Here is a 23928-nt window from a genome sequence, read left to right on the forward strand (position 1 = left end):
TGACGTCTAGCAATGAGCTACTGCCCCTAACAACATATGAAGGGTTTCATCTCATCAACAACTAATTCTAGGAGCTCTAATCTACAATTGTTACTAAAGGTGTGTTATCAACTATTCCTTTGTCTTAGAAATCATGTCGAACATGAGATATGGATCACCATCAATCTCATTTAGTGTTCAACTTTTAGCAAGGCCTTAGATGTCTACCTCTCAATGAATAAGAGGGAAAATCCAATATTGACTACATACGCCCATCAATGTAGTTCATGTCATACCCAACCATGGCCCTTATGACTGTCTTTTATGGAACAACGTTGAACCATGTCAAAGCACAACAATTCCTACACTTCAAGTCCCAACTATGTACCCCAGGTCTAAGAATACAGAGATACAACCTTGATCAAAACATCAATCTTGACTATAATCCATAAAGTGATTTTGACGCAAGGTCAAGTCGAATACTTATTCTCCTAATCAAGTACCTATGGAGTTGGTAGCAATTGTTGCTATTTTCATCTCCATGAAAATCAACCAATCCACTCATATTAGTCTTACCTCATAGATGCTCCCACAACTATGAACGACTATGGACATTTAGAATAACCTAGTTATTCAAGGATTAAACATGCTAATATAGAACACAACAATTATTCAATGAAAGACTCATATCCAACAAATAAGTCTAGAACCTAACAAAGAAGTATCTCCACTTGAAAGTGCCAAAATCACTACCACAAATTCTTAGATCTCCACCACCACTTCAATAAAGGAAATGTACTCAAGAACTAACTTCAAAGTAGTATGGAGGTTGTCAATTAGGGTTTAATCCCATATATAGGATTAGGGGTTACTTAAATACATCATAACTTTCATAATTGGCCCTCAAAGTATCACAAAATGACTCTTAGACCCATATACACGATCTAGGTTCATTTTATTACACTTTGGCCCTCCAAAGATAAATTTAAACAAATGAAAATTTTACTTTTAAGATAAGAATTAACGGAACACTAACACTGATGATAAATATAAATTCGGGTTGTTAAACAATCTTAATCCAGCTTGTTGAGCATTTTCTGGACCTTTGTAAGTCTGTTAGGCTCAATTTTTTGGTTGTTCTTTCTAAACCTTGAGTTCTAGGTTTTCTTTTCTCTACTTTGATGAGTTTTAATGAAAGGTTAGAATAAATTTTGCACCTTTATTGTTTTTCAAGGTCCCTAAAGTGTTATTCGTTTTGGATCCGGTTCCTACTCTCCATTTGATGCCATGTTTGGAGTTAGGACCTCATTTCACCATTTTTTTTACCTAGAATGGTGTGAGCTTTGGATGAGTTATGCATGTCATAAAGTTTAGATTTTTATAGACTATAAGAGTGTATTAAAGCCTTCTAGAAAGTTTGAGGCTTGGACTTAACAGATTAAGAGCTTAATGAAGAAATTATTCTGCCAGACAAACCGTGATGCGGTCAAGGGTTGACTACGGCACGGTGGACGAGAGGTCCTTGTCGTAACTTGGCCATGACGCGGTTGACCGTTGACCGTTGAATTTTTTCCGAGTTGACTATTGGTTAAAGTTGGAAATTTTAGGAAGTAGACTGAGGTGTGACCTTTGTTCGTTATAGGTGATTCGTGTAGCAGATTCTATATGTGGAATAGTCATGATTTCCACCTATTGATTTATGTGAGTCTTTTCGCTATACTAAGTAGATCACAAGGTGTCATTTTATGTTTGAGTGTCTTTGTGACTTGCATGGAAGACTATGGTTGGATCATAGCAGGAAAGATTGTAGTTCAACTGTAGCAACAGAAATGATTATAAGACTGTTTGGATTATAACATTGAAAAGGGTTGAGCCCACTTGATTGAAACAGAATTGTTGAGTTAGGCCCGTTATTGTATGATATGTGGTATTTTGGGAAATTTATTAAGATTTGTACTTACTATTTAAGAGTAAATGTTACAAGTGCTTCTTTGTTATTGAGATTTCTGCCCTTGACTTTATATGAGTTTGATTTTATGTTGTAAACATTAATTGGTTATATTTTGAGAATGAATTGATATTGTTTGTTTGTTCCAAAAATGAAAAATTCGTCTTGAAATTTGGGGGTTTTCATTTAATTTAATTAGGAGATTCCTTAGTGGAAGAACCCGAACACATTGATGGGAGTATGGTTGTAGGTATATGCTATGTCTTGATTTTTCTCTTATTCCACTTTGCGTTCCGTATTCCATTGCTATCAACTTTTAAATATTCTATATATGCTCCATGCAAAACTAGAAACACAAAAGTCTGTCATAATATATATATATATATATATATATATATATATATATATATATATATATATATATATATATATATATATATATATATATATATATATATATATATATATATATATATATATATATATATATATATATATATGCATGCAAAGGGCATTTAGCCTAGCAATATCAAGGTGTGTTGTAAATGTGTCCCAACCCAAGAGGTTGATGGTTCAAATCTCATTGTCAATAAAACTTTAGATTTAGCGGTAGGATTAGAGAGTATGTGTGTGTCGTTCTAAAAAAATATAGATGCATGGTAAATGACTTTTTTACGTTGCCATAGAAATATTGACCTTGAGCGACGACTTATGTGGTCGAAATTGGTGACGTCAGTTCCCATGGAGAACACATATGACTAAAAAAAACTTTCAATCTGAAATATAATTACTCACAATGCTTTAAAACATTTTGATACAGAGCATCCCAATGGGGAGCTTTACTTAATAAGTTTTTTCAATAGGTTTTACTTATATGTTGTTACAATATCTATTTATTAAGTAAATAAATAATATAGTTTAAAAAATATGAAAAAAAAACTATCCGTTGATCTTATAAATTTACAAGTAATTTGAAATAAAAAAAAAGATCTTATAATAGTTATTTGGCTTTCAGTAGCTAATTTGACTGCCTTTGAAAAAAACTACTACTGTGAATGCTCTTGTATATTATAACATTGACACATGACTATATAAGGAACAAATGCAGTGTGTCTAAATCTCATGAATTCAGTTCTTTGAATACACTGTGTTTTCTTATCATGCATCCTTTTATATATGATTGGCACATTGTACCAATCTCATGATGGTTAGGTTGTTCTATGGATGAATGGTAATCCTGTTAGTTGATTTGGAATAGTTCTAATTACCATCTCCTCAAGTTTGTATCACAAGTGCATGTATTTACTTGAGTAATAATTTGTCATTACTAGTTTAAAAGCTTTATATGAGCATTTTGTTTTCAAATCTTTGTTTGAGAGCATCCAGATTAATTCCTATGGTTTTTAACTAAAATGCAACAAGTTTAAAAACATCTGCTCCACTACATAACAGAATTGAGAATTCTTATCCCAAAATTCAGCACATCCAAGTATAGGGGCAGTTTTTTTAAAACCCCGTTAAGTCATGTAACGGTAAAGTGGCTGAACAGATAATGATCCAAAGTCCTGTATACAAAAGTTCGGTTTCTTTTCTAGACTAAATAAAAATATATGACCATTCTACCCTTGCATTACGAAAAAGCAAATAAAGTCAAAAGAAAACAAACATATATAGTCGTCAAGATTAAATCCTAAACACATCAACTCTATTTAAGTAAAAAAGAAACAGCCACCAAGTCTTGTATTTTATTAGTTAGAAGATTGCAAGACGGGATATGAACTCTAGGATCTCCTTCTTCCTCTCAATCTCATCAACAGATGCAACATTGCCAGTAGAGAGCCATTCCTCTGTATCATCAATTGCATGTTGCACATTCTTCAAGTCTTTTGGGGGAATATCATTTCTCTTAATCTTATTCTTTAAGTCATATATGTAATCCTCCAAGGCATTGCATGCTTCAGCTTTCCTCTTGAACTCTTGGTCCTCAAGCTTGAACTTCTCAGCAGCTTTCACCATTTTCTTAATCTGTCGCTTCGACAATCTTCCACTAAGATTGGTAACAGTAAGGCTTTTGGTCTTACCAGTGGATACTACCTTAGATGTAACTGTAAGGATACCATTATCATCTATTTCAAAACAATCCTCTAATACTGCAACTCCTTTAGGAGCAGGTGGAATTCCTGAAATTTCAAATGATCCCAACAAGAAGTTATCAGTAGATCGAGTTCGTTCACCTTGGTACACCATGATATCCGTAGAAGATTGGTTGTCTGCAGTTGTAACAAAATTCATGGTCTTCTTGGTAGGTATAGGAGTGTTCCTTGGGATCACAACATGCATTCTTTCCCCTATTATCTCTTTACCAAGTGACAAGGGAGTCACATCCAATAGCACCAATTCCTTTATCATCTTCGTAGTCTGACCACATAATTTGGCAGCCATAACTGCCGCCCCATAAGCTACAGCTTCATCAGGGTTGATGCTCTTGCATAGCTCCTTCCCATCAAAAAACTCATGTAACATACGTTGGATCTTTTGTATTCTAGTTGATCCACCAACAAGAATCACCTCATCTACACTTCCTTTCTTCATATTCGCATCGGCTAAACATGACTCAAGTTGCTTGATACACTTTGTAAAGAAACTCATATTTAGCTCCTCAAATTTGGCACGAGTAATCTTCATAGAAAAGTCAATACCATCCAGCAGCACTTCTAGTTCGACTGAAGTTTGAGTATCATATGAAAGAATTCTCTTTGCTTTTTCACAGGCAACTTTTAACCTTCCTAACGCTCTTTCGTTTCCGGTTAAATCCTTGTTCCATTTCTTCTTAAAATCCTCAACACAATAATTTACAATTCGGTTGTCAAAATCCTCACCTCCCAAATGAGTGTCACCAGCAACAGCCTTCACCTCAAACTTACCCACTCCATCAATGGTGAGAATAGAGACATCAAAGGTGCCACCACCAAGATCAAAGATAAGTACATTCTTCTTTCCACCGAATCTATTGTCTACACCATAAGCAATTGCAGCTGCTGTTGGCTCATTGATCATGCGTACCACATTTAGGCCAGCAATCGTAGCAGCATCCTTGGTTGCTTGACGCTGACAATCATTGAAATAAGCTGGGACTGTGATCACAGCATTTTTCACAGTGCCACCAATATATGCCTCTGCAATCTCCTTCATCTTGGCTAGAACCATTGATGAAATTTCCTCTATAGAAAATTGTTGTTCATGACCCTTGTGAGTAACAACAACTTTTGGCATGTCGCTAGGCCCTTCTATGACCCTAAATGGCATTAGCTTTATGTCTTCCTTCACCATGACTTCACTGAACCTCCTGCCGATCAACCTCTTTGCATCTAGAATTCCATAACTTAACCATATCAGCAATGCAATAAAAGCGTGTGAAAAACATATAATTAGTATTAAATCATATAGAGAAAGTTGGAACCGACTGAATACAGTATTAGCAGGGTTTCTTGCAATTTGATTCTTGGCACCATCGCCAATGAGACGTTCAACATCTGTGAATGCAACACATGATGGAGTCGTACGGTTTCCTTGGTCATTCGTAATGATCTCAATTCGATCATGTTTCCATACAGCAACACATGAGTAGGTCGTGCCCAAATCGATGCCTATCGCTGGTTCTCCGCCTTCCCAACTCTCCATAAACTACTGTACAGGTTCAAACAGAAACAACCAACAAGACAATGACTTTAAGATGAACGCTCACGAAACAACGCAACGAGTTTATGATGTCTGCACTCCTCACGATTTACTGAATATGTAGCATTTCGTGAAAGGTAATTACTCTGAGTTTCGGAGATTAGAAAGAGAGGAATACATGTTAGTCTTTTGCTTTTGCTGAAAGTTGATGAGAGTGGGTGCCAGGTTGTAAACAAGTGACACTCATTTATAAAAATAAAAATAAGAAATGTTATTGGTAGACTAGAATAAAGTTATGTGAATGAGTGTTAAAGTGATTGACAAGATGAATATCACCATATGAAAATTGGATATTAAAGATATACTTTTTGATTTGAAGGTAACTTCAGTGTTAAGATTTTATTGGAATTTTTTTTTGTGCCTTTTTTAAAAGAATTTGATAAAATATGAGGGAGATTTATGAAATTGGCCATGGAAATATCACGTTAAGTTCTTCAAATTCATTTTTATTCGTTACAAAAGTTAGTATATTAAAGGAAGGATGAATGTTATATATTTCAAGAGTTGATCAATTTTCGATCAACAAGGATGAAGCAACACCCGTTGATCAAAGATACATGGATACAAATATCCCGGATTGTATTTTCTTACGTGTTTGGTTAGTTACTTTTTTATTTACTCGGACAGTTTTTATCGTATTTTTTTTGTTGTGGTTTTAATCCCTAACCGACTTGAAATGACTATATTATCCCTACTGATATTTTTTTTCTGTTTTTTTTTATTGTTTTCTAAATATTTATAAATTATTAATATAATAGAGTCCCACAAACCCATCCCCAAACGCTGACCCAACTAGTCCCTCCCCCATCGTCTTGGTCTTCTCCAATGATTTTGAGACTTTGTTTGTCGGAATCTATAAATAAATAAGATATCTTGTTTTTATGTATTTTTCTTGTCAAGAAACATAAACTCGTCATCCTCCTCTTTTGTCTCATAATAAATATCACAAAAAAAAACAATAATTACATAAACAAAAACCCTCAGAGGCAGAGAATCAATTTCCAAGAAAAACCTATATACCATTACAACGAACAAAGCGGGGGAAGACGAACAAAAGGGTGTGAAAGGGAGAAGGAAGAAGAAAATCGAAGAGGAAGAAATCAATTAACCAAAACTCATATGATGAAATCGATGAAAACTTCCATCTCTCTTAACCTTCTTTGGACATTGGACACGGGTGATGTATGACCACCATTAGACCAAACAGTATACCCTCGACGAACATCATCATGGTATATGTGGCCACAAAGTTTTGTTATGCACACTACCCCGGCCATTCGTGGTCGGGCATGCTCATGGTCGTCTGTGTTGCATACGAAGAAACCAAATGCCCAGGGCCTCTTGCTCGATTTGGAACCATAGTAGCCATTAAACGGCTAATTTTTCAAAAATAAAAATTTGTTTTTTTTAAACAACATTTTTTACCTATAAATACCATACTTTTAACTCTCATTTCTTACACCATGTTTTTCTGTCTCTCTATACAATATACGCACAACATCTTGATAACCATCAAAAATGGATCTCAACCAAAATTCCCCCCCCCCCCCCCCCCCCCCAAAAAAAAAAAAAAAAAAAAAAAAAAAACTTTAGAAATCACAAGCTAGATAACGTTTTTGCATTAGATACCACCCTCGCCAATTCCCGATCATTGAATCATCTCAAAGTGGTTTTGTTAATTTGCTTCAAAACGGTTCCCTTATGCAACAAACATCACTTTTCCAACAAAAATACCAATTTTTTCCGACATTTCAACAACAATACCAACAACAATTTAATCCACAATCGTTACAACTACCACCTTCACAATCACAACCACCTCATTCGCCGAATTTTGTTTTGGAAATGCAACGTTCACCACCACCACCTTAACCAAAAAAAAAAAAAAGGAAAAAAATCGATGCGACCCATTACTACCCAAGAAATGGCATGCACAAAAGAGGAAGAAGAAAAGTTAGCGGAGGCATGGGTTTCGGCTTCCTAAGACCCAATTAAAGGAGATAATTAAACCTGCAATTGTTTTTGGGAGAAAGTTCGAAGTGCGTTTTATGTGTTAACGGAAAGTGAATTTCAAAATCTCAATCAAATTAGCTCCAAGTGGCGCGATATTCGACTAAAATGCACAAATTTTGAAGGAATTTACAACAACCTCCAAAACATACGCATAAGCGAGTCAAACGATTTTGATGTCTTCAATGTAGGCTTGAAAAAATTTGAAAAAAACAACGCCAACTCGCAAAGCTTTTCCATATGTACAAGTGTGACTAAAATTGAAAGATACTCCAAAATGGATACAACAAACGAAAGGAACTTCACAAACCTCTTCCGGTTCAAAGTGTTCAAGAAACCCGGATGCAACTTCCCAATAATCGGGTAGGCAGACACACATCAACATCAATGATGATCCGCTTGATCTTGAAGACGAGCAACCTCTATGTGAGCCAGTTGGAAGAAATAAAGAAAAAAAGCGAGTTCCTCGACTTCGGGTTCTAGTGTTATCGATTATTTTGGAGAGAAATTTGATCGATATGTCCACATTCAAGAAACCAAGGCAGAGATGTTGAATCGGGTGGAGAAAAAAATGATAGAAGCGCAAACGTCATTCCAAGAGGCACAAACAACGCTTCAAACAAAAACCGACATGGATATTTTGAAGATGAAAACAGACGATCACGAAGGAGAAGATTTGGAGATTTTTCTCGTAATGAAAGAGTCGGTTCGAGCCCGATATAGGAATAGCGGGTAGTTTTTAGTTATGTTTGGTATTTTTAAATGTTTTATTTTTTTTATTTTTATTGTTATTTTGACTTTTTTTATTTTAATTAGTGTAATTTTTTTTAATGTAACGTGTATTTTAATTTAATGAAAAAATAATATTAAAAAAATCATATGTTTTTTTATGTATTTTTTAATTGAATTTAATTAAAAAAAAAAGTAAGGTAGAGTAGTGTGCTTAGTGGTAAGTATCCATCTGTAATAGTATGGAGTGTGGTGATGATGTGGCACCCACCACTATAGTGGTTAGTGGTGGACATAACGGATGACCTTAGTGAACCCTATAGAGTCCCCATCCTCCCTAGCATGCCACTGTTGGTCTCTTTATCCACCACCACCACCCAACTGTCAGAGTTGCTACAATTGGAATTCTTTAGATCACAGATCAAAAAGATTGAAATAGATTAGCCAAACCACTACATACTTAATTCTTGCACTAACAACATCAAATCACCATGTATTCCCCTGTTTTCTAAACCATGGTCACATAGTTTGTGGTACGCTCCGGTAAACAAGTTTTCGAAACGTGTTTTGCCACTTTGGGCATATCGGTAAGGAGAGGGATAGGTTTATTTTAGTATGTCTCGGTATGGTGTATCCATGTTCAAAACATAATTCTTGTAACACTCGGTTTCAGATTTGCCTGGTTGCTTGGGGCTGCTGCCCAATCATCAGTTGTTATGGGGTTTAAGGCTTTCTAGAAAGGAAGGATTTAGCCTGTTTCGGATGTAGTTGCCATGGTTTGAGTGATCCATGTATTCGATTATGTCTTCGGAAGCCAAGGGTATGACTGTAAATTGACATCTCAGTCTTTTATGGGTTTTGGATTTTGTTCAGAAGGTTTTAAGGGTTGGGGGTATTGTTGGGAGCATAGGGTTTCTCGCCACCTTTTCATGGATATAAGGATCGTTGGAAACATACCTAGAAAAAGGAAGCTATGTTACTTTGAAGCCTTTGGCAAAATTAGTCCCCAATGGAAGTACGTGGCAGACCAGTCCCACGCATGCAAGGAATGCATGCGTGTGTTTGGTTGGGTACGCCCAGTGTAGGCTGGGGTACGCCCAACGTACATGGCTAAGTGATCGCAGGTGGTTTGTGAGTATGTCGGGCGTACCAAGAGGTATGTGGGGCGTACTCCCTTCAACACCAAACCCTAATTTCTCGACTTATACCCTATATAAGCAACATTATACCATTCCTTAGGTCATTTTAAGCCAGCCACCCCGCCCCCTTCTTCCTCCATAAAGCCCTAGAGTGCCTTGGGTGAAGTTTGAAGCTTGAAAGAAGAATCTTGGTGGTTTGTGCAAGAGAAAAAGGAAGTGAAGGGCTCAACCTCTGGAGAAGAAATTAGAGATCTAGTGTTTATATCTCCATTTCGAGACTCTCAAGGTATAAAGTCTCTATCTTGGCTTTTCATTTCATAGATCTACTTTGGGTTGGGTTTTTGGTCATTCTACTCCCTTTTGCTTGGTCTTGGTGAGTTAGGGTCATTTTAGGGACTTAAACTAGTAGATCTGGAAATTCTAAGGTTCCCTCTCTCATAAAGGTGCAAGCTTTGTGGAGATTTTGAGTTCAATCATGAATTAAGACCATCTATGAAGATCTTTTGAGCTCTAGAGTCCCATTAAACATGCATGTTAGTAGAGTTGCCAACTTTACTTGAAAAGTCACCTTTAAGAGTCAGACTGGAGAGTTGGAGCAAGGGTTGAAGTGATTAAGTGCATATCGGAGAAGTTTGGAGTTCAGAGGAGTACTTTGGGCATACCCAACTGGTACGATGCAGGTACTGGCCCCAAGGGGTGTACGCTGGGCGTACCAGCTGAGTGTGTGGGGAGTACTCAACCAAATTGGAATTTCTTGGACTGTTGACATTTTAGGCCTTGGAACTTGGACCAAGAGTTGAATAGGGTTGACCACTCAATATTTCAAACCTGTTTGGATATTGGGCGTTCTTGGGTTAGGTCCATTAGGGATTGGGCCTTATTGGGCCTTGTAGTCCATTTCGGGTTTGGATTATTATTTGGGTTTGTGGATTGTTGGACCAACTAAGGAGGTATGTTTGGATTGGGAATAAGTTATTGGGCTTTAGGGTAAGGCTCATGCAAGGGTTGGGCCCAATTTGGAAAAGTAGGCCATTAGTGGGCCTTTATGGATTTTAGAGTTTTGCGCTAGTTTGGTTTTGGGCTTGGGCCTTAGTTATGAATCTAGTTGGGTTAGGGGTAAAATGGTCATTTTACCCCAAGTAAGGTGTAGCACTCGATTCCTGGTATGTAATTTATTTTGTTTTATTTAGCATTTTTGGCCTGGGATTCGGCGAGTTGAAGGCCCAACTCGTCGAGTAGGAGTGGGTTTGGACACGGCACTTAAGTGATGGACTCGACGAGTCGGCGACTAGACTCGACGAGTACGCTCTGACTAGATAAAACCCTAATCTGAGGGTTTGCACCCTATTTAATCATCTCTTTCACCCACCACTCGTCCCTAATGCTCCCAAAGACTCTCCATAGCAAACCCTAAGTGTTTTGGTGCAAGAACTAAGGCTTTTGAGTGATTTTTGTGGGTTTTGACCTCAAGGAAGAAGGAAGAGCATAGAAGGATCAAGAGGAGGTTGAAGGATTTGAGTTTGGTTCATCATGTTCAGTCGTTGAAAGGTATAAAGTTTGTACCTTACTTTCGTGTTTGTTAGATCCCTTTTTGGGGAAGATTTGGGGCTTTTAAGCCATAGGAGGTGACCAACCATGATTTTCAAACATGGATGGGGGTCAATAATTCGGATCTAGCACTTGGGAAGAGTCACAAGACAGATTTGGGTTGCTTTTGCACCCAAGGAAGGCCCCATGCAACAAAATAGCCATTTTAGAGCCTTTTTGGCTCAAAAGTCCCATGCATGCACATAAAGTTCGTAACTTTACGTGCTAGATCGAGCTTAGGGGTTTGGATCTATCATTTGGACAAGTGTTGTACATCAGAAATCGAGGATTTAGGGTGTGGACGTTATCGAATCGGCGAGTCCGTTCTTAGGACTCAACGAGTCCAAGGCTTTGAGTCCCATATCTGTTAAGGGTCAAAAGAACTCAGTTGGGTGTTAGAAGGGTTGTAGCAGGACAGAAGGAGTGACCCAACGCATTGGACTTAGTTTTAGACCTGGATTTCATGAGACTTGACGAGTGCTAGAATAGACTCGGCGAGTCCAAGGCAATCTTCTTATGTTTGAAGATGAACTCGACAAGTTGTTCATACAACTCGGCGAGTCAAGGTCAGGACTTATTCATCAGATGAAGGTAAACTCGACGAGTTGTTCATACAACTCGGCGAGTCGGATGAAGATTCATTGATGTTCGTAAAGAAGGGGAACTCGTCGAGTCATTGCCAAACTCGACGAGTTGAGTCATGGATAAGGACGAGTAAAGGGTAGGGACTCGATGAGTTGACGAACCAACTCGGTGAATCGGGTCAACTGGAAGTTGACTTTGACTTGGACTTGGTTAAGGGTAAAACAATCATTTTACCCTAAGAGTAGATATCTGATTCTGACTGAGTGTTTTATGGGGATTATAGGGGGAGGATTTCCGAAGCAGCAGCAGACAGGGGTTTCCCGCACAGATTATCAGCAGCTACTCGTATGAGGTGAGTTACCTTCCATTAGGGATGGGTCTAAGGCCACAATGGCGGCCCACCCAAAGAGAAATATTTAGGAGATGATTGTCTTTGTGATAATCATCTTGGTCTGGTTATGTGCCTTGGTTATGAGATTTTATATGTATGATATGTTATGTGTATAGTAGGGATCAGTTTCCCTGACAATGGTCCTTAGGACCGAAGGGTAGGTCAATACCCGGATATGTCTGATTGTATGTTTATATCTTGATGTTGTATGCTAGTGGTAGGGGGTGGAATAGTCCCCAATTACCGGTTGAAAGATACCGATGATGGTTACCGATTGAAAGATACCGATGATGATTACTGGTTGAAAGATACCGGTGGAAGTTATCGGTTAAAAGATACTGACAATGATTACCGGTTGAAAGATACTGATGATGATTACCGGTTGAAAGATACTGATGATATTGTATGGTATGTGGTATGATGGGGGAACTCACTAAGATTTGTGCTTACGGTTTATGTTTTGGTTTCAGGTAACTCTTCGTCTAAGGGGAAGGAGTCGGCGGCGTAGCATCGCATCACACACACACACATGATTCCTCATCGTACTTTCTGGGATTGTACTCTGATTTTCATTATTTTTGATGTCATGGTTTTGGACACAACATTATGATTTTGTAATGTTTTGCTTTATTGACAATGTTATGGTAAAATGTTTTAAAAATTTTTAATTCAAAAATGAAATTTTCGGACTTGAATTTCGAGATGTTACATAAGGATTATGGATCATGGGTTGGGACCCAGTTGCTAATTGGGTGATATCTTGGTATTGATAGCTCGAGGAGTTTCCAGGGTAGCAACTACGGATTTCGTGCGATGAACTTTAGCAGTGTGAAGTGAGTTACCTTTCCTGTATGAGTGGGTAGAAGGCACCAATGTCGTCCCATTAGTAGTTGTTTATAGTAAAGATGATTGTATTCGTGATAATTGTCTTGTATGTCAGTATATGTTATGATTTATTTGCTTATAGTTATGTTATTATGTGGTAGTGGTAGGGGTGAAATAGACCCCGTAATCGGTTGAAATAACCCAAAGGGTAGGTCGGGAACCCAGATATGCCTGACAGTATGTTGATGCTATGTTATTATATGGTAGTGGTAGGGGTGAAATAGACCCCGTAACCGGTTGAAATAAACAGAGGGTAGGTTGGGCACCCAGATATGCCTGACAGGGTATGTCGAGCACCCAGATATGCTCGACAGGTAGGTCGGGTACCCACATATGCCCGGCAGGGTAAGTCGGGCACCCACATATGCTTGATAGGGTAGGTTAGGCACCCAGATATGCCTGATAGGGTAGGTCAGGCACCCAGATATATCTGGCAATATGTTTATTGTATGGTATGTGGTATGATGGGGGAACTCACTAAGCTTCCTGCTTACGGTTTTTAGTTTTGGTTTTAGGTACTTCTTCTTCAAAAAGAAAGGAGTCGGCATGATCGCAGCGCATCACACTATGATTTTCCGCACATGAGATCTTTGGGATTTGTACTCTGATGTTGTTTTCTTATGGCATGTTTCGGATATCGGTTTTGATTATGATATGGTATGACACAATTCATGTTTTCAGTCTACTAGTTTTTTTAGTTATGTAATTGAAAATGAAATTTTTAGTCTTAAATTTTGGGATGTTACAATTCCAGCAGTAGTTAACATAAAAAACAGAAATACAAGTTTACTTATAAACAATCTTATACTTAAACCATAACTTCTAAGTTAACACTTGGAATGTAACACTCAATCCAGGTATTCCATTCTTTTAACCATCAAACTAATTCATTTTGACAAAATGACGTGTAACATCCCAAAAATCATGACCAAAAATTTCTTTTAAAAAAATTACTAACCTATAAATATTAAAACATTTCAATCATACTACAAGGGTTTTATGACAAATCAGAGTATCTTTTCAAAACACTTGTTCATTTTATCAGAGTAAACATCCCAGGCTAAACTTCTTGGTGTGTGCCATGCGATCATCCCGAGCCCTTCCCTCCGCTACCGGAAGTACCTGAAATCAAAACTGAAAACCGTAAGCATGAAGCTTAGTGAGTTCCCCAACCTACCACATACCATATACACATAACTAGAAACACATAACCACATACTGCCCCCCCCCCCCCCCCCCCGGCCGTTGCATTGGGCCTTGCCAGGCATCAGGTCCCACCTGGCATCAAGCCCCGCTCGGTATACAGATCTATCTCCTTTAGGCCCCGCCCCGCCTGTCTCTGGGCCTCGCCCGCTACATGCATACATACAATCGAATAGCATACTAGAACATACATAAACATACTCTAACTATACCCTGATCTAAGGCCTCGCCTAACTCGGGGGTCCCGCCCCTGGTCTGCTACTGAAGTAGTAGAACCCCGTCCATACTCCTACTAGTAGTGAGATATGGGCCCCCTCCCACACTCACATCCTTCTTATCACGGGCCTCGCCCCTACTCTGCCAATAGCGAAACATGGAACCCCATCCATACTCAGCTAGTGATGAGATACGGGACTCGCCCACACTCACCTCCCTACCAGACACATACTAGTATCACTGAGACACAAGTATAATCGAACATACAACATAAGAATCTTCCTCGGGATTGCCCCAGAATCGGACCCCTGGTCCGGAGACATACTATTATCTAACATACATCGGGCTTACCTCGACATCGGACCCTCGGTCCGAAACATATCGTACCGACACATGCAAGAATCACAAAGACCTCTAGCATCCTAACATTCCTCGGGCCTCGCCCAGAATCGGGTCGTAACCCGAGACATATAACAATAAGTGCCTAGGGCTAACCCCCAGGTCTTCATTTTATACATAAACATAAACATGAACATAATCATAATGGGCAGGCATTGTGGCCGTAGACCCATGCACACAATGAGGAGACTCACCTCGCACTACAGAAAACTCGTTGAACACTTCTGACTCCTAACCGGAAACTTCTGAACCGATGACCCTTCGGCTTCCCAAACTATCAATACCCAAAATATCATTTAGACCACAATATTCCCAAAAGCTAACCCAGGTCAAAGTCAACCTCCAGTTGACTTGACTCGCTGAGTTGATCTACCAACTCGTCGAGTCCATACTCCTCCAACCCCATACAACCCCGACTCCACTCGTCGAGTCTAGCGAGAACTCGACGGGTTCTTCTTCAGCCATACAATCGGGACCATCTTCATCTGACTCGCCGAGTTCGACCTTGAACTCGTCGAGTTCATCATCCACATAAGAATGTGTCTAGGCTGTGACTCGCCAAGTTGTATGAATAACTCATCGAGTCCATCTTCATAAACTAAGGAGATTGCTGGAGACTCTCTGAGTTCTTCCTTGAATTCGTCGAGTACGATGAACCTCATGACTACTATGGACTCGGATTGGCTGAGTCCCTAACCACTCAACTCATACCCTTTAACAGAAGCGTTTTAGGGCAATAACTGGCCTGACTCACCGAGTCTCACAAGTGAATCGTCGAGTCTGTCTATGTCCAACTCTATTCAGACGATTTCAGACAAGCTCAAGGCATCCAAGACCCAGATCTAGCCTCCTCGGGTCAGGATATCACACAAAGCCACTACCTTTGCACCCATACATGGCCGTTTTTGCTCAAAATGCCAAAACAACTCCTTAAACTTGGCATGGGGAGTTCTAATGGCATAAAGCTTCCACCTTTATGCTTTTACTACTCAAGACACTCCTATATCTGAAAGTATCTGGCTTGGGGACGTCCAAATCCCACAAGAAATCACCCTTGGCCCATAAACTTCATAAAAAGGGACATAAAGAGATCTAACGAACTAGAAGTCAATGAAGGAACTTGATTACCAAAATGAGCAGCAAATGGAGTGAATCTTCTGGATCTACTCCTTCCTCCTTGAACCTCCAACCTTCTTTTTGTTCCTCCAAGATTCAAGAATGCCCCAAAACTCTCAAAATGACTCACAACTCAAGGGAGGCTCTAGGGTTTTCGTTATGGACTTGAGAGAGTATCAAGGGGGATGATGAAGGCTATAATGTTCCTTAAATAGGGTGCAAGGCCCGCATTTAGGTTTTTCCCCAAACCTGGCCAACTCGCCGATTCAGTCTTCTGACTCGTCGAGTAGGTCACTAAACCCGCAACCAAATCGCGCTCCTACTCGTTGGGTCACCCATCTACTCGACGAGTCACTTCCTCATTTGAGGTTTTCTTCTCTTTTTCGGCTTTCTAAATTCAGGGTGTTACAAGGCCCTCCATTTGTTGGGCATACGTATGTGTATGCTTAGCGTACGCATATGTATGAAACAGGTGGCTGAGGCTCGTACTCTGGGCGTATGAGCATGTACACAGGGCGTATGAGGCTAATGACCAACCCTTAATTTCTTGGCTTGGACACTATTTAAGTACACTTATATCATTTAGACCTTACCCTAACTGGCCTCCATTTCTTTCAAACGTCCCCAAAACCCTAAGTCCTTCGTGAGCAACTCTTGAGCTTGGAAGTGCCTCAAATGCCTCATTTTTGGTGTGTTAGCAAAGAGAAGGAACTGGAAGCAAGCATTGAATGTGGGGAAAGCTTTTGGATCTTGCATTTGGAGCAACTTGGGAAGCTTGTTGTGGTAAAAAGCTTTCACCTTGATTATTCTTTTTGCTTGTTGAGTTAGGGTTTCTACAAGTCCTCTTTTAAGTCCTAAATCCTCTCTTGGGATTTTGAGCAACTCCAGAAGTTAGGAAGGATAGATCTGAGATCCTTTAACTTGATTATATCATAAAAAAGCAAACTTGATGACCTCTATGGCTCCATGCATGGGTTAAGACCCTCGAAAAGGTCTTAATGAGATAGAAAGAGTTGTTGGGAGAATATATGGCATGCAAAGGCATAAAGTTGCCAACTTTATGCCTTAGGACCCTTAAATCGGTTAAGATCTTGAATTTGAGCGAAAAGTCAGCATGCATTAAGGACTTAATGGATTTGGATGCAATATAGTTTGTACGCTGAGCATACTATGGTGTGCGTTGCACGTACATCCCTTTAGCCTTGTACGCTAAGCGTACAAAAGAGGTACTCTGGGCGTACGCTCTCAGGAAGCTTTGGGCCTTTGATGGACTTCAAACCTTTGGTCCCTAATGGTTTTGGGCTTGGACTTGCCGATGTTTGGGCCTGAATTTATCTTTAGGCCACTATTGGTATGTTTGGGCCTATTGGGCCTTATGATCCAATATAGAATCGGACTTTGATGTTAGGCCGATTAGTGAAGGAATGACCTTTGGTCCATTATTGAGGGACTTGGACTTAGAATTCTGGGCTCTTTGATTAGGTTGAGTTATAATCCTAATTAGGGTTATTTATATACTTGTTCAGTGTGATATTTTGGGCTGGTAGTCAAGCAGCTATTGTTTTTAGCAGACTGAGGAGAGTCTTCTCACTATACTAATGCATTGAAGGCACCAATGTTGGCCCATTACTTGATATGAGATTTCAATAGTTGAATATGCAATGGTTTTGTTATTTGTTATGTATTGAATTATGTGAAGACCATGTGGGGAACCCATAGCGTTTGGTAAGACGATGAGGGGGAGTCCATGACAAAATTATGTGTATATATATATATATATATATATATATATATATATATATATATATATGTGTGTGTGTGTGTGTGTGTGTGCGTGGCATTATGTGCTTATGTGTTTTATGTATTTTGGGAAATTCACTAAGTGTGTGCTTACAATTTTGTTTGGTGTTTCAAGTACTTCCGGTTCTAAGGGAAAGGGCCCGACTTGATGGCACAACAGGCACTCTCCAGTATTTCCGCACTTATTATTTGGATACTCTGATCTTTTGAACAATGTGTTTATGTAATGGAATTTTGGAAAAACAAATGTGGTTGAGATTTCTAATTATTAAATGAAAATTTTTATCTGAATTTTTGCGTTGTTGCATGGAGAATAAGTGGCATGCCTATTATATAATTACTAAAATTGATTAGAAAAATCAGATTTGGAAATCTAAACTTCAGACATGGAATCGAGGAATTGAATCAAGATATCAAGATGAAATCAATTTTTTGCCTAGAAACAAATGGGCGTTCCATAACAAAAATTGCCATCCTAATCGCGTTTTTATGCGATCCAATTTGTCAATTTCACATTTCAGGTATCAATTTAGAGAATTAATGGGATCGCAAGCAAGACGTAACACATAGCGTTTCTGTCGGCAAGTGGTATGTAATTGTACCGGGTTTGGGATTGGACGGTTTTGAACATGGATCGTGACTACTTTGGTGAATCATGTGACGATGTTCTAAACCTATAAACTAATAAGTACTTAATGTATGACTATCATCAATAAATCAACATGTATCATCAACTTGATCACTCGTATCCATAACAGCACTTCGAAGACTAGTTAGTTAATCGTCGATCTCCCACCGCCAATGTTCTTCTATTTCCTTAGCAATCTAAATCTGATGATGGGCAGGCAAGGAGGCTGGAGGCGGCGAGGAAGGAGTCGGAAGTTGGTTTGCTGGAATCAAATGGTGTGCTTGAGGGCGGGTGGTGGCGGTGTGTGACATCCCCAATTTCACGGCCAGAAAAGACCGATTTGTTTATACTTTGTTTTTAAAATCAGAGCAATCATTTAAAGAAAACTGTTGCGGAATTTCTCCCAAAAAACATATGATAACCATTTATCAAAACGTTTCTTTAAAAAATTGTATTTTCATTAAATAACAAAATCTCGGGATGTCATGTTCCGCTACAGACCAAAAGCATAAACAGTATAAAATAGAACTTACAACAGTTATTTATAACTACTGATCTATAATCCAAAATCTCTCGTCAAGTCCACCAACTTATACTCTTGTGCCATTACCTGTAATGCAAATAAAACTGAGTGGGTCAGGCTTGCGAGCCTGGTGAGCATATAGGGTTTTCAACCCACAATAATATATTTATTATATTCAATCATCAAACAATCAACCCAATTACCCATCCCCATTATCTTCTTTATTTCTTAAGGTTTTACCCTAAGAATCGACTATCCTTCCTTCATTCATTCCTAAGGATTTACCTAAGGAATTGGCACGATACCATTGTTGTCAAAGTTTATCTATCAGGTACTAAATCCATAGCTATCAGGCACTAACTCCATAGTCACCAAGGTTTATGTAACAGGCGCTAACTCCATAGTCACCAAGGTTCACTTAACTGGCGCAAACTCCATATTCGTCGGGGTTTATCTCGTTTATTGACAGTATTGGTTCCGATACATCCTCTAGCAATACATATCAATGGGTTTTTAGAGTACACCGGTGAACATCAAGTCTACAACACCTACAAGTTGCGATCCTGCTAGTGTACCATAGGACTGTCTAGAATAGTCCGCGGTTGTCATCCCTACTCTGCTGAATGACGTGAGCCATCATTTGGGTAAAGGTTTCACTCATTTTTCACCTATCACACTCATCTCATGATCTATATCATCTTTCGTCTCATCCTCAAACTAATCTTTCCTCACACACCAACTATTTCATCTACCCATGTTCTACCCAACACATTTGTAGATATAAATTACATATATAGTTTAAATCATTTAAAAATATGTATAAAACATTCATTCAACAACCATCTCAAGTAAACAAACAATGTATAAACACATAGCACGTATTTCATAGCAAATACTTCATATCTATGCGGTAGAAGAAAGTAACAACACACTCACACAAAACATATACTTAATACATTCAAGCAATACTTGTATTAAAATCGTGTTATGAAAGGGACTATACACTCACTTGATTAGACGATGCTCGGACAACACTACGGCTTGTAAAAGCAGTATTCTTCGGTAGATCTGGAAGATCTTCGCACACCAGGCTTCTCGCAGGCAGAGCTTCGGCTCGGAAACTCTTTTCTTCTAGGGATCTTCGGGCTTTGGGACTTGCTTCGGGTCTCGGGATGATACCAGGGCTTCGGGGGGAGGGGGTTAAAATAGGGCTTAGAGAGGGTATCGGGAGTGGGAGAGAAGAGATTGAGCAACCAAACTCGGCTGCCCCTTGAATTCTATTTATAGGGCCATTTTTCTGGATTCACGTCGTGAGTTCAATAGTCATCAGGTGCATCATCGCAACTTGTGTTTTTCAGGCTCCAAAAGTCATAAATACTGAGTTCACGTCGTGAACTCTGACAGTTTTGGGGTTTCGTGCCTCGAACTTCAGAAATTCATAACTTTCGCATACGAACTTCGTTTTCGACGTTCTTTATATCGACGCATAGGTAAAAACAAGATCTACAACTTTCATTTAGACTTCGTCGGATAATTTTGACTCTATTTTTATTATATTATTTATATATTATTTTTAGTAGGCCGGGACAGGAAAACTCCGTTATAAACTCGTAACTTCTTCATATGTGGTCCGTTTTCGTCTTTCTTTTTACCGTTGGACTACAATTGACGAGATCTTCAATTCTCGTTTAGATTGTTTCAACTAAATATCGCTAGATCTCATATTCGAACTTCGGGCTGCATACTGCTAATGCTGAAACTTCGAAAAATCATAACTTCCTCATACGAAGTCAGATTTAGACGTTATTTTTATACACGCTATCGGTTTAACATATTCTACAACTTTCATTTATATCGCTAAGGCCAAATATCTCTCTAACATAAATTCACTATTTACGTCGCGCTGTGTCGTGTCGGTTCTGTCGCGAAACTTCGATAGGTCATAACTTTTTCGTTATAACTCGGATTTTGGCGTTCTTTATATGTACGGAATCCCTGTAACATATACTATAACTTAGTTAAGATTAATCCTTCTAAATAATCTTCCATAAAAAAGTCATTTTTGATGCTTATCGTCTCTAAATTGACTAGCCCGGATCTACGGGCGTTACAATTATCTCCCCTTAGGATGATTACGTCCTAGAATCATCAACGAAAATAGGACTTGTATAATGATTCCATACATTATCTTTTCATCCTAGGTAATAATCATAACTTCTATGTTTCTTCGAATGACTATCTAACTCTTGGACTTCTTGACCGCAAACGATGCTCAATCTTGCACCTGCCCTTCGTACGATGTTGGACTTTCAATCGTAACCTACGAGTTACAAAATAAATCCCTATTGAGGACTCCTTCTTCTTCTTAGGATAAGTACTTTCCTTTATCTATTGTAACAGACCGATGGGTCGTGTTCTAATGACCTCTCATCGTATGATGCAACACTTAGACTCAAGTCTCTTAGAGTCAAATTCCAAAATGGAATATACCTTCCTTCATATTCTAATGTGATCTAATCACATTTTTACATGTAGCATTTCTAGCTACAAGCTTCCTTAACAACGAGCGCGATGCTATCAATCGCATTGATTTCAATCTTCTGACTTGAGTCAGATGCTACCTCGAACTTGGTTCTATGAACCACGTAACAAACTCATCGTAGTCAGACTCAATTTGATATGTCCGCTAGAGTCAGAATATCAATCATCTTTTTTGTCATTACCAAAACAGTGGTAACGACATACTTGAATAAAAACAAACTCAATTACAAGCTTCTTGGTAACCTTGTGACTTTCCCTGATCCAAGCATGATCTTGTGCTTCCAGTAGCATAACTCATACTCGTCCCAAGTATTGTCTCGCAGTCCCCAAGTCCTAAAATCACAAAACAATTTAACATATGCGAATGTGTCCAACTAATCATAAAAATTCTCCTAGACTCTACTAGGACTTCTTCCATGTGCATCTTCACTCATCAATTCTAGTTCAACTCAGTTGGTGATGGACATTCCTGACGATGGGACAACTTCAAGAATTACACCAATCATTCCATCATCCTGCTAATTGAAGGTGTACTTCAGATGTACCGTACTCCTCTAAACGTTCCGTAATTTTATCAAACATATTCTAAAGGCAAAATACCACTCTTACAATATCTTCTGATAGGTGTCATTCACTATCATAAGCCTTTCATTTCCTCCATTTACTCAATTCTCTACGAGTCTTCACCATAATGTTCTATACACCAAAGCAGACGTTCGGTGTATCGAGACGAGAATATAGATAGAGGAAGGTTTAGACGTGTAATCCTCCTTATTACTCAGAAAAATTACATGCCAGTTCTAATATCGTAATTAAACATTTAGAACCCTGAGTAGATAAAATTTCTAGATCCGGTCAAAAACAGACCATATATCCAAACAAATAATAGCATATAAGGCAAACATATAACATTTAGCACATAAAAGCATTTTAGGCATCTTTCCTAAAATATACTAGTGCTCGTGTCTAAAATATGGTAGACACTCATCTCACAGTCATCGCTTAGCATTTTAGGTTTAAGTCTAGAAATCCTATAAATTCTTAGTTCACTGAAACTAATGCTCTGATACCAACTGTGACATCCCCAATTTCACGGCCAGAAAAGATCGATTTTTTTATGCATTGTTTTTATAATCAGAGTAATCATTTAAAGAAAACTGTTGCGGAATTTGTCCAAAAAAAATATGATAACCATTTATCAAAACATTTCTTTAAAGAAATGTATTTTCATTAAATAAAAAATCTTGGGATGTCATGTTCCGATACAGACCAAAAGCATAAACAGTATAAAATAGAACTTACAACAGTTATTTTAACTACTGATCTATAATCCAAAATCTCTCGTCAATTCCACCAACTTATACTCTTGTGCCATTACCTGTAATGCAAAGAAACGCGAGTGGGTCAGGCTTGGGAGCCTAGTGAGCATATAGGGTTTTCAACCCACAATAATATAGTTATTATATTCAATCATCAAACAATCAACCCAATTACTCATCCTCATTATCTTCTTTATTTCTTAAGGTTTTACCCTAAGAATCGACTATCCTTCCTTTATTCATTTCTAAGGATTTACCTAAGGAATTGGCACGATACCATTGTTGTTAAAGTTTATCTACCAGGTACTAAATCCATAGCTATCAGGCGCTAACTCCATAGTCACCAAGGTTTATGTAACATGCGCTAACTCCATAGTCACCAAGGTTCACTTAACTGGCGCTAACTCCATAGTCGTCAGGGTTTATCTTGTTTATTGACAGTATTGGTTCCGAGACATCCTCTAGCAATACATATCACTGGGTTTTTAGAGTACACTGGTGAACATCAAGTCTACAACACCTACAAGTTGCGATCCTGCTAGTGTACCACATGATTGTCTAGAATAGTCCGTGGTTGTCATCCCTACTCTGCTGAATGACGGGAGCCATCGTTTGGGTAAAGGTTTCACTCATTTTTCACCTATCACACTCATCTCATGATCTATATCATCTTTCGTCTCATCCTCAAACTAATCTTTCCTCACACACCAACTATTTCATCTACACATGTTCTACCCAACATATTTGTAGATATAAATTACATATATAGTTTAAATCATTTAAAAATATGTATAAAACATTCATTCAACAACCATCTCAAGTAAACAAACAAAGTATAAACACATAGCACATATTTCATAGCAAATACTTCATATCTATGTGGTAGAAGAAAGTAACTACACACTCACACAAAACATATACTTAATATGTTCAAACAATACTTGTATTAAAATCGTGTTATGAAAGGAACTATACACTCACTTGATTAGACGATTCTTGGACAGCACTACGGCTTGTAAAAGTAGTATTCTTCGGTAGATCTGGAAGATCTTCACACACCGAGCTTCTCGCAGGCAGAGCTTCGGCTCGGAAACTCTTTTCTTCTAGGGATCTTCGGGCTTCGGGACTTGCTTCGGGTCTCGGGATGATACCAGGGCTTCGGGGGGTTAAAATAGGGCTTAGAGAGGGTATC

The 23928-nt window shown here is 38.6% G+C and overlaps 1 protein-coding gene across 2 annotated transcripts; it reads right to left on the minus strand.

The window, feature by feature from the left end:
* Positions 1-3493: 3493 nt before the first annotated feature.
* On the minus strand, positions 3494-5831 carry LOC111917574 (heat shock cognate 70 kDa protein). 2 transcript variants are annotated; one of them, XM_023913241.3, is made up of 2 exons: positions 5392-5831; positions 3494-5295 (listed from the first exon to the last, which is right to left on the minus strand). In XM_023913241.3, exons 1-2 carry the CDS (start codon positions 5606-5608, stop codon positions 3680-3682), a joined length of 1833 nt encoding a protein of 610 aa, XP_023769009.1. In that variant the 5' UTR covers positions 5609-5831; the 3' UTR covers positions 3494-3679. The 2 variants fall into 2 exon arrangements, with proteins under 2 accessions (XP_023769009.1, XP_023769010.1); XM_023913242.3 differs by having other exon boundaries at positions 5399-5538.
* Between the last annotated feature and the right edge of the window lie 18097 nt (positions 5832-23928).

Source organism: Lactuca sativa, chromosome 8 (genome assembly GCF_002870075.4).
Source record: "Lactuca sativa cultivar Salinas chromosome 8, Lsat_Salinas_v11, whole genome shotgun sequence".
In the NCBI taxonomy this organism is placed as follows: Eukaryota; Viridiplantae; Streptophyta; class Magnoliopsida; order Asterales; family Asteraceae; genus Lactuca; species Lactuca sativa.